The sequence below is a fragment of the Drosophila biarmipes genome, chromosome 2L, assembly GCF_025231255.1.
Source record: "Drosophila biarmipes strain raj3 chromosome 2L, RU_DBia_V1.1, whole genome shotgun sequence".
Lineage (NCBI taxonomy): Eukaryota > Metazoa > Arthropoda > Insecta > Diptera > Drosophilidae > Drosophila > Drosophila biarmipes.
In genome coordinates, this window is record NC_066612.1 from 3327443 (window position 1) to 3339552 (window position 12110).

Sequence of the window (12110 nt, forward strand, 5' to 3'; positions counted from 1 at the left end):
TTTCAGAGTGATAGAGAGAGAGAGAGTGGGAGAGATAGGGGGAAGATTTGCCAAAAACGTTAGCTTTGATATGATTGCAGGGGTTTCAAGGGGGGGACACAAGGCTGAGCTACCTAACATCCCTCAACAATTACACTCGACAGGGGCTTGCGTTTTAAAAATATATTCGATAATTTAATTTATTTCTCTTTTAAATATAGCATATATGTATAATTGTAGGTTCTTAAACACGGGTCATGTTCTGCTGATTGGGGTAGTGACGGCAGTTGACGGTTTGGCCGGGGCCACCGACCCTGGGAGATGGGGAGCGGTGGCAGGGGCAAACGGAAGACGCCGGGTGGCTGCTTTGGCTTGATCTAGTCCTAGATTGGCTTTAACCTATGGCTAGGGGTACGGCATCCTAAATCTCTAGCTTGGCATCGTCCGGCGTGCCGCGATGTATTAACAACTTGATGCGTTCATTACGTGCGGTTATTTTCGAATGCAGATTCTTGACACGTTCCCGACATGCCTATTGTTCGTATATAGGGTATATATGGTGCATGTTTTTGAAAGAGTTCGAATGGTTGGTGTGAGAGCAGATTTATATATATAGAGAAGAAATACAAAAGATGTCAGCGTATTTTGGATTCGTTTATGGTTTAAAGACAGCGAGCACAGTACGCGCCATGGGATAGATACAGGAAAAGCGACCATTAACCATGTTCGATATTTCGATTTAGAAGAAGTAAGCAGTACCCATGAGCGTTTGTTTATGGGTGAGATCAGGGTGGTTTATTCGAGGGGTTAGCAGGTGTTCCATCGGATGTGTAGCGGATTAGTCACAGGTTTGTAAGTAGCGCAACAGGCAAGCGAGCAAAGCCCAAAGACAAGTTTAATCGGTTTAAAATATATTATTAGTAGAGAACAATGTTTATGGAGTGTGTTTAATAATTTGCATGTTGTTTTTCGATTGTTTTCAGCGCAACGACACCAGGATTTTTGATTATATTCAACCAAAGTTATGTAGAGAAAAGATAAAGAGAAATACAATTGTCAAAATAAAATACCAAATCAAATTATAAACCGTAACCATAATTAATAGATAACCGACTCTCGCTAATACAATACCAGAAAGATATAGAAAAGGTTTGTAGGGAAGAGAAAGAGAGCTGCTTGGTGACGGAAATGATTGCTTGGCTAAGCTGACTAAATAACTGAATCAAATAAAAATTAAACAAAATAAAAACCTTTAAAAGTGTCTAGGCCAAAGCTTAATGTGTAATTGTGCCGTTAAATGTGACGATTTAATGCGATGTGATGACTGTACTTTTTTTTCGAGTGTGTGAGGCCAGGTGAGGGGAGTCAAAAGTTCTCATAGCAAGAGCTGTCCCCATTGAGTATTAACAAATTTAGCTACTGTTCGAAATCGATTTGAATTCTGCCACTTACCGCCAACATTGCAGTTCGCAATGTAAAGTTAAAATTTAGTAGTAATATTAAAGGCTATTTAAAATACTGGGAATGTCTTGATTTAAACCTATTGCTAGGCCACCTGCTTCTAAAAATAATCACTTTGTTTATGGCCAGCAATGAAAACGTTTTGCCTCTAAAAATAGTCCAAGTGATTATCTGGAGGAGGAATTCGCCTTTATTTCTGGGTGGCCTAACCCTGACAACAAGAACTTTTTGCTTCTGGGCATCAAAAATACTTTCGGGCCGCAGCACGTGACACATGGTAATGATGAGGGGTATAATTTTGTGGGTATTTTACCGATGAGAGCGGTTCGATAGCATTGAGTTTTGAGGATGAGAGCTGCACGGTTGGTAGATGAGATGAGAAATGTCTAAACGTAAGGAACATAAAGATGAAATGTGTATGATAAACGTGGACTTGTGTGCGAGATAATGACATAAAACCAATTCGAAAATAAAAACGTAATAGGATTTTGCGGAACAAAAAAGAGTAAAATAAAAACATGAAGAAATAAAAAGCGCGTTGTTTTCTTTCCTTTGACAAACTAAATAGAATAAATTAAATACGCAGCCACCGTGCAACTGTTTTTCTTCAGACCTTCCCGCACACACTTAAGCGTAGGGACAAAAACGATTTCAAAATATTAATCAGTATAATATATAGTATTATATATTCGGGTAAGGGGTTAATAACTTTGGTTGGGTTGTTCTGTCAACTGTTTTCATAGCGATGAAGGATCGTTCACAGCGATGACGAAATGATATATAGATATTTATAGAAAGGGGGTCTTCAAATGGGATAACCGACTTCACGTTTACTAGAGAGATCTCCTGGCAATGTCTGCTATGTCTGAACTGAACTGCTAGCTGGTTTTCGCTAAACGGGTCTACTAAATGCTTCGAAAGACCGGGCGGTACGTACCTGTTGCTCGGCTAATGCGCGCTCGCGATCGTGCGGCAAGTACGTGGGCGCCATCACCAGGCGGAGCTGCTGCTCCTCCTGGATGATGCGCTGGCGCAGGGTCTGCATCTGCTGCTGGTACACGTCGATCTGGGCCAGCGTCTGCTCGAGGCTCTGCGACTTGGTCTTGACCAGCTCGCCCAGGCCGTCGAGCACGCGCACCAGCTCATCGACATTCTCGCTCAGCCGGGGATCTCCGCCCATGCCGTTGCGGAAGTGCACCTGCGGATGAGTTGGTAAGCAGGTATTAGCATGGCGGGGGGGCCAGGTACTCACCTCCAGTTTCTCGATGGACAGCCTCAGCTTCGTTTTCTGCACATTAATGTCGGCCAGGGTCTTCTCGCAGAAGCCGAGCTGGTCGCGCAGCGGCTTCTTCTGCTGCTGCGAGGAGTCCAGGCTCTGCTTCGTCTTCTCGTGCCAGGAGCGTATATCCTTGATCTTGCGTTCGCATTGGTCCCATTCCTCGCAGGCCTCTTGCAGCAGGGAGTTCTGGGGGATCGGGGATAGAAGATGGGGGAGAAAAGAAAGTTATATTAGCGGATCCCAGTGGTTAGAGCCACCACTTTACCCTCTCTAGCAGCACCGCTTCCACGGATATCTTCGCATCCTCGGCCTCCTGCAGTTTGTCCTTGAGATCGCCCACCGTGGTCACCTGGCCAATGTGCTCCAGCTCCTTGTCCATTTCGCTCAGATGCTTCACAATCGGTTTAATACTCTTCACAGCCGTCACATAGTCGTTCAGTTTGTTCCTCGCCTCGGGCAGGGTGCGCAGCTCGATGGTCTGGTCGATGAAGGTGCGCTTCTCGGCAGCCCACGACATCACGATCTGGTAGAGGTTCATGAACCTCGTCCACGCGTCCAGGCTGTCGCCCACCGCCTGCTTCTTCTCGTCCAGCCAGCCGCGCACCTGGGCCAGCGAGGCGGCCAGCTGATCGATGGTCGTCTGCACCAGCGTCTTCTCCTCGCTGTTGCGACAGTTCTCGATGATCAGCTGGCCGTTGGTCTTGACCAGGGTGAAGCGCTCGTAGATGGCGGTGATCTCGTGGTTGATGCGCTGCAGCAGCTCCTTCATCTGTGTGGGCGTGAGGCTGCGCTCCTGCACCTGCACCTCGGCCTGCAGCAGCCAGCGCTGGATCTCGTCCACGCCGGCCACATACTCGGTGCGCACGGTCTTGGCCCGCTTGAAATCCTTCTCTTTGGTCTCCATCGTCACCTGGACGCGCTCGGCCAGCAGCTCGAGGGCCGTGAACTCCTGGGCAATGTCGCTGGGCAGCTGGTTCTGCTTGGCCTGGTAGTAGGCCGTCGTCTGGGCCACCAGTGACCTGCTCTCCTCGGCGGCCTGCTGCACCTGGCTGTTCAAGGTGATCAGGAGCTGTTCCGTTTGCGAGATGTGCTCGTCGTACACGTGGACCGATTGCAGTTGGTCGTGGAGGGCGTTCAGCTTATCCTGCAGCTGCGAGATGCGACGGAAGACTTGCTCGATCTCCTCGAGATCCTTGCTAACCTGCTGCTCCTTATCGCGCAGAGTGTCGTTCAATCTGAAAGAAGGGACGGGGTTAGTGTTTTTCAGGGGCACGTTATCCAATGGCAGTGTGTGTATTTGTGAAGACAGTGTGAAGACCACGCGGTTCCCGCTGGTATAGATAGATTTCTATACGCTAGCTCTTTAAAGATATATGGGGGGGGGCGAAAAGTTATTCCTCTGGCGGCGCAAAAGGCTGAAAAATTCTGAAGTTTTCAATGTTCTTTGGCTGCTTGTGTATATATATGTGGCTATATATATGTAAGATCCACTGGGCTCTGGCCTCGAGGCTGCGAAGATTTCCGTGAAAAATGAATGCTGCCGTGTGGCTACAAGAGAGTTTTCTAAATGAAATGCCCGGCGCACATTTGCTCGGGCCTGAGCAATTTTTCGAAAACTTTCGAAAACCATTTTCCTACATTGCTCATAATTCGAAATTGCCTTGATCCCATTGAGCGGCAAGAGCGAAAACTTTTCACTTAAAAGCCGCGGATAAAAGAAATACAAAATATTCTCTACTGCTACTTGGACACGCACCACTTTTAGGATTTCTTGTTCTTTCTGTAGTTTTAGCTTGTGTGTATTTTTAAAAGCGGCGCATGTTTAAATTTATATACTGCCCATTTATTTATGTTTTATTTTTTCTTTTTTCTTTTCTGAATTGAGGTATTTTGCATTTTTCGGCCGTAGACAAGCTGACGTCATTGGGGCGTTGCAGTACACCAGATGAATCAATGAGAACCACCGATCGTACTTAAAATCCGCATTTATTTCCGCTCCGTATTTCCAGCACATGACGCATATTGCTCATACGCCCCGGTGGCCCCAGGCAAAAGCGATTGAAGTGTATTGGAAAAACGATGTTCTGTGCGCCGACAAGTGTTCGTGATCTGCGATTGCACTTGGCATGGAATGAGCGATTTGTTAATGGAACGTTTATTGCCCTTTACAGCCGCCGAGCAGCGAGGCGAAATGCGGCCCAAGATGAGGCCAAGTCAACACACATTTGGCCCGCGGCCAATTGGCCGACAAGTTGGGCGAAAACATTTTCAAATTTAATTGTTAAATGCGCGCCGCCGAAAAGAACGGATTTTCTTGGGCTGCGGAAACAGACGATACTCTATTATAAACTAGCCAGAATCATTTCGGCGTCATTTTTCGCAGCCAACAAATATCGAACCAGTGAGTTCTCAGTGTTGTTTGGCTGTGAATGGCCGACAAAAGAAGAAAAATGATTTTTCCTCACAGCTATTTTCACTGCGGCTGCCATTTTGTACAAATTAACGATTTAAATTTAGTGCATGGCTCTAATTTAAATGGCAAAATATGCCAGAAATGCCGTGGCGGGCACGAGTGAAAGTGAAAGGCAGCTAAATGGCGGCGTGTGTTGCCCCAAGACAAGACAAAAAAATAATAAAAAAATAAATAAATGCGGCGAAACGTTTGTGGCAACATAGTTTGATCAATTATGGCGGCAGGAGGAATGTAATCAGGCCCTCGACGTCGATAAGCCATTGGGACTGGCTATTTCTGTCGCCCGGCTACGTCATCGTTTAAAGTAGAAACGCGTGCGAATCATATTCATTCTCTCGCCCTGCGAATAACAAAACACTCACACCTGACGACCCTGGCAGGTATGCGAATAAACGAATGTACGAGTGCCAGAACCCGGTGTTGCTTTGCATACACGGTGTGCTTTTCGAGGGGTTTACTCTGCGATGACTTAATCAAGTCTTGAAGTCTCGTTTAAGCACTTCTTTCGTGCTTCTTTGCTGTGCCCAAACAATCACCTTTTGCTTTTCACGACTCTGACTACAAGTGCGTAAGTGGCCGGCAATTAGCTACAGTTTTTAATTGCTGCTCAGTCTTCGGTCTGCGATTTGGCGACAACTTTCGGACCTCCTCGTCGGCGGGGAGGCAGAAGTGTGCTCAGCGTTTGGCAACTTCCGAGCTCTCTGCTTGACTTCCAGAGCCTCAATTCCGGCCACGGAATTTCGGTGAAAACCAAGCAGACGCTGCTCAAGGGGGAGAATCTGCTGTTCCTTCGTGCTCGTTGCGTATACGCCTGGTAATCCACAAAGCGGCGTTCGGAACTTCAACATGAAAATGGAGGAAATCGGGCGGGGAAACAGAAAGAAATATTCCGATTAGGAGCCATTGGCCCAGAAGAAAAGCCATTGTCATACATTTCTTTTTTTCTTCTCGCAAGGGGCGCCGGTATTTCTTGTGCTTTGCTGCTTCTCTGGTTTTACTACTTCTTAGTTAATTAATTTGATTTAAAAATATGCGTATATGTATTGCGGTCGCTTCGTTCGTTTGCTCTTTCATTTAGTTTCCAGCCATCCAGTTTGAGAAACACGTCCGCTTGCAACTAACTCTAAATAAAAACTAGCCCGAAAAGAATCTCGGCGCTCGCGGCGCACGCAAAATTGCCAAAAACCGTGCTTCGGCTCCCGTCGGCAGGCGATCGTGCGCAGCGCCCGAAGGCGCCACGGAAATAAAAGAACGAAAGCTGGCAACTCATCCCCAGAAACTCACCACACCAAAATTTATGAGCAGGGGGGGGCATTACTGTTGGGAATACCAGATATTGGGGCAAGCAAAGAGTTTGCCATTGAAGAAACCGGCTAAATAGAGGGGATTTCGCGTAGTAACACCATCTCTCTATGGTAAAAGAGTACCTCGAGTGCAGGGCTGATTGATAAAGCCGGTTGAAAGTTTGCCGGTTTAGATAAGAAAGCCGGCAGTAAACCCACCACCGGAGAGAGTTGAAAAGAGAGAGTGCACAGCACAACGGTAACATCGCCCTGTTAACCGCTAACAGTGGCAAAGCAAACTTATTATTACCCGATTACCTCATTTGGGCAAGGTTTTTATTATTACTCGCTTCTGTTGTTGTCGGTTTCCGATTTTCCCTTCCTTTTTGCGCTACCCCAATGACAAATTGCTAATGCAAATGCATATGCAAGTCGCAGATTAAGTTTGCTTTTGTTTGGCTGCCTAATGAATTGCTATAAGCCTGATAAGATTGTCAAATCTACGACATACTCGTGTGATTCAGCAGTATTTCAACAAGCATTTCACTTTGAATAAATGGCACACATGGTTTCTCGTGTTCCGCGGTGATGAAGTCACCCAACTCAAGCGAAATGTATAATTTCACTTGTGCTCTATTATTTACTCAATTTTTTATGATTTCTTCGGCACTTTGTTTACATTTCGCTCACAGCGCTTTATCACGTATTCCCTCACCGGCGCTTCATCAATGGCATACAAACTCACTTGGGCAGCGAACCTCTATACAAGATTTGCGCAAAATCAAATTTACCTGCTAATGGCGCTAATTGTCGCCTGCTAGATAAACACGTACGCCACTGAACTTGTTAAAAATAAATTATAGAATCCCCCAAAGTGCAGGGGGCTTACGCAATGTTTAATGCCTTTTCGCTGATTAGATTTTTGCATGTCGAAACAGTGTTATTAATATCTCAAGTGTGTAAATGCATTAGAATTTTGCGTCGCATTTCGGGATATACAATACACATATCTCGGTTGTGACTGTATAATTATCGATGACATCCCGCTTGGAGGTATATTATATCATTCTTTTCGGCGTGGTGATGGCATAGTTTGTTTGTTCTGCTTGGGACAGCCGCGTTCGGGATTGAAAACAATTAAAGGAATAAATGTTTCGGCAAATGCCTTGGGGAATTAACTGGAGAGATTATTCTGGGAAGAATGCGGAATATTTCATGGTTCATTTCGCTATTTAGTGTGTATCTTTGGCAAATTCACTGAGTAATGAAATAGATTTTACTATTAATAGAGCCAATTTGTCATTGGTAAATTGGTAGATAAAAGAAATGTTAATTTGGATTGCTTAGCTCTATATTCCTTGCTTTACTTGTATTTTAAATATTAATACTGATAATAGCACGTTTCGCTGGTTGTTATTTACTCGATCAACAGGCAAACGTGATCCTCCATAGAATTTGCGTTTGAAATATCGATGCTGTCGTCGCCTGGCAGCAGTCAAAACATTTGTCATTTCACTCGCTCTAAGCCTCTCGAAAACTTACGCACATTGCGGCTGGTTTTTGGGGGAAAGGTGGGGAAAATTGGAGGCAAATTATGGCCACAGCTGCTGCTCTCGTTTTTCAAGCAGACTGCTGTCGGAAAACCAACAAATTGTGTGTAAAAATAAAACAAAATAAGCGGGCGGGGGCAAAGAAGGGGCGGCGGGGGATGCCCCAGAAATTGTGTCAGTGTGAAAGGCCAAAAGGGAGAAAAGTGGGCCGCTGTCAACGAAAAAGTCGGAAAATTCGAAAGTGTTTACGTGATCTGCGGGTGTGGTGAGTTTCGAGGTCTGGCAACATGGCCAAATGTTGCTGGCAACATGTTGCCAGACCATGGCACGTGATAGATAAATTAGCAAATGAAAATACGAACAAATTCAACCGAAACAATTAACAACGAGAAGAGCAAAATGAATTGGCATATTGGCACGGTTTCTGAGTGTTTCTAGCGCCAGGCAGCAGCAGAATCACACACATATGTCACACATTTCCGTAAAGGCACGGCAAAAGAATTCGTCTTATCAAAAGAGCGTATAAATAGTATATATGTTTGCTCCGACTGAGGCCCCTATCGCGTTTGATAAGACCGAAGCTTTGGCACAGTTCTTCGAAGAACGGGATAGCCCCGGAAAAAAGAAAATAAAGCTAGTGCCCGGCAAGAGTTTCCCAGAAATTGCAATTAAACTTAATGTTTTTGGGGAAATGAAGGGTTAAGAGGGGCGGAAGCACTCTATAAGCCCCGTCTTACGTAAGGCGCACACATCGAAACGCCGACCACGAAGCGTAACAGTTGGTCTGACGTCAGTTTTTGACTCACTATAACAACAAGATGGCATTTCGAGGGCCGAACAAGTCAAGCGACTTAGCAAAGGTCTAAAAGACGAGAACAAAATTTCTCTTTATAGCCACAATTAAAAACACAACTACGAAGTTAAGTCATAAAAGGTTTCATTTCATCATCTGTGACTATGATATGGACACGAAAACCTCTGAGATACTCATCTGTAACCAGTTGGCTTCCATAAGTTGCCATTCGTTTTCATTGGGCAACAAGTTTGGCAGCTCGATATAATGTATGCAAGCCGATTCAATTTCCGGAATTAAACGCTTCGATCGGAACCTTTGTTTGTGTTTTGTTTGGGTTTGCTTTTCTTTTCGGGCCCCCAGTCACGCGTTGTTAAACACATTGTATAAGGCACTGATAGGACTGGTAATTGGGGCTTCAGTTTCAGTACTCACTTGGCCTGCAGGTCGACTAACTTATCCACTTTGGCCTGTATGGCCTCCGCCGAGGGTTGGTGTACTTCCCCAAGGAATGTGAGGATGGATTTAGAGAGCGCCTCGATTTCTTTATGTGATGATTTAAGTTGATTTGATTCTTCACGCAGTTCCTAGAAGAGTGCAGGGTTTATTAATTACATGGTTAGTTCAATTAAGTTTAATTTGGCGCGTTCGTGTAATGGATGAGTAAATATCATTAATGGCCAACGGTGCAACAGCTCTATTTTTTCTAGAACTGGTATCTCCCCCATTTCCAGTTTTTAATTTTGGAAGGTCACCATTGAGTCAAAGAAAAACTTGAGGTTATTCGATGGAGAAGAAGTGTGATCTAAGCTGCGAGCTACAACAAATAAATAAAATTTATCGTCCCATTTGGAGAGACAACATTGAAACCTCAACTGTGTGTTTGCGTTTGTTTATCATCGCTAAGTTTGAGGTTTTTGTTTCTACTGCGTTATCGCCGAATTCAGCTCTATAAGGCCCATGTATGACAGCATCGTTAGTTCGATATGGGGGGGGGGGGGGGGGGGGGGGCTAGCTTTTATGGCTGAAAATTGCTTCAATTGAAATGTGACTCGAAAGCCTGCCATTGAAGTTGAGGTGGGACTGGCTGTTCCAGCACTATTTTTAGTTGTCAAACTGAAAACAAACAGCCAGAGCTGCTATCGCACCAAAACAATGATCTCACTCGACAACAAATCATTCAAATCATCGCTGATAAGTACAACAAGCAATTATTACTTTACTTAGTTAAACATGTGGCGAGTGCTACTACCTTGGGCACATAAATTAACAATAAATAAACGCAATTAATATGCAAATATAAACAAAAGCTATGTGTTGCTTATGGGCCATCCATCATTAGCTGGCTCACGCTCTCTGGGCGAACTCAAATCAAGCGTTTAAAGAAACCGAAAGTTAGAGTTGTTTTGGTAGCCACAGTAGACTACTGTGATTTACTGGCTTTCCGTGTTAGCCATTCAAAACATTCTAGACACATCATTAGATTAATTTTGGACCCGCCTCAGAGAAGCAGCTGCTGTGTGGCGTAGCTTTCGCCAAGCTCAAGAGAGGAGAGGAGCGCTCGAAGAGCGGCGGAAGCTACGAGAGCGCAAGCTCCGGTCCACAACGTGACCATGAACTTGATGTCGGCATGGTGTTCACGGATGTATCTGTATCTACACATATACCTATATATATCCGACACGGTTTGTGTTAATGCATGGATATTGGTAAAAATATTTGACAAACATAAAAGCCCCCAAGGGAGGGCGGATTGCCACAACGAAACTAAATGAATGAATGGGGCCGCACAATGTATACACACTGAGATACGAAAGCGAGTTAAAAATACAAAATTCGGTTTATCGGAGGGCTTTAAAAATGGTGGAAGAAGTGATATGTTAAATTACATTTCTGGGAACTTCAAGAACTTGTGTCGATTAAGATATTATGGTGTTACAACTTTCAAAATAAAGTAATCCGGTCATATACCTCTTAATAAAAATGTATCTTTTGGTACAAAGTAAGCTCATGCCTAGAAATATTTGACTCAGAACATGTCATATCTTTAAAAATAAATATTTAAATGGTAAGAGAATCTTAGGAAAATATCAGACTATTACTTAGAGTAAGCTGAGAACTTTAAATCCTCAAATTAAAGAGTGCCGTCGAATGAAATGTATCTTAGTAAGGTCTTTCTTGAAAATATTTGACATGCTACAAAAAACTTTAAGAATCTACATTTAAGGGTATCTATATAATGGAAACCCCTCTGAGAACTTTATTAAATCTTTAAAAATAAAAAATTCAGTCATATATCCGGCTTGAAAGACTTAAGAATGTATCTTTTTGTACCACAGTAAGCTCTGGCTTTAAAATATTCGACATATAACTAAATGAAATATGGTATGTGAATCTAAGAATACAACATTATTGATGTAACAAGAATAGCTAACTATTTCTCAGTGTAAACCCGAAATGTGGCCAGCATGTAAATGTATCTTGGTTGACCTTAATCAGCAGACGTGCTAACTCACCTGAATGGCATTCTTCGTATCTTCCAAGTGACGTCGGGATCTTACAGTCGGATCGACATTGCGGAACTTGTCCTCCAGTCGACCAAGAGCCTTCTCCCAGGCGTGCAGGCTGTTCTCGAAGCCGTCCCAATGCTCGGCCAACTGTTGCAGGTTGTCGCGTCGCTGCTCCAAGCTGCGCACCAGGTCCTGCCACGCTCGGTTCAAGGCGGCGTTGTCCTGCTCGATCAGCTGGCGGTTCCGGGCGTCGGCCTGGCGGATGAGGGACTGGGCCTGCTGGTTGACTAGCGTCAGATCGCTGTTCTGGCTCTGGAATGTGCGGGGGACAAGAACAAGAGCGGTGTGTGAATTATTACAGGTCTTTCTGACGTAACGCGCCGCGAAGTCCGGAATCGCGGTCTGTACAAAAATATATAGATTGGGAGTATCCCTATTGGTCTGGTAGTTTCGCTATAAGAGCAGATGTGTAGGTCGCTTCCACTGAGTGTGCCCCCGGGCTCAACTTTGACATATGTCTGACCCAGGGAGTTGAAAGGCAAACGCTGCTTAATTCTTATAACATTTTATGGATTTTTTACACACAGACACAAACGCACTGGAAAACACAAGCAAACACACCTCGAGTGTGGCCTCTTTTCGTGGGCCTTATTTTGTTTGATTTCTTATGGGTCTTTTATGGATTTCAAACGCCCGATGACGTTAGCTTTGCGGTATTGATGTCTATCTGGCTGGCACTTTGTTGCGTTTTATTTCTGTTCAATTTGCGCCTGGCCGCAAGC

General features: G+C 44.5%; 1 protein-coding gene across 26 annotated transcripts in view; it reads right to left on the minus strand.

The window, feature by feature from the left end:
* Positions 1–12110, minus strand: part of LOC108028949 (muscle-specific protein 300 kDa) — a 108203-nt gene that overhangs the window by 46944 nt on the left and 49149 nt on the right. For 24 of the 26 annotated variants that reach the window (XM_050885732.1, XM_050885731.1, XM_050885730.1 and 21 more), the window contains 5 exons: positions 11335–11640; positions 9254–9405; positions 2985–3954; positions 2693–2905; positions 2378–2638 (listed from right to left, as the gene is read on the minus strand). In XM_050885732.1, coding sequence (XP_050741689.1) covers positions 2378–2638; positions 2693–2905; positions 2985–3954; positions 9254–9405; positions 11335–11640 — 1902 coding nt within the window. Of the gene's footprint in view, positions 1–147; positions 512–2377; positions 2639–2692; positions 2906–2984; positions 3955–9253; positions 9406–11334; positions 11641–12110 lie in introns of those variants that run through there. The other 2 variants (XM_050885734.1, XM_050885733.1) reach the window with 1 other exon arrangement.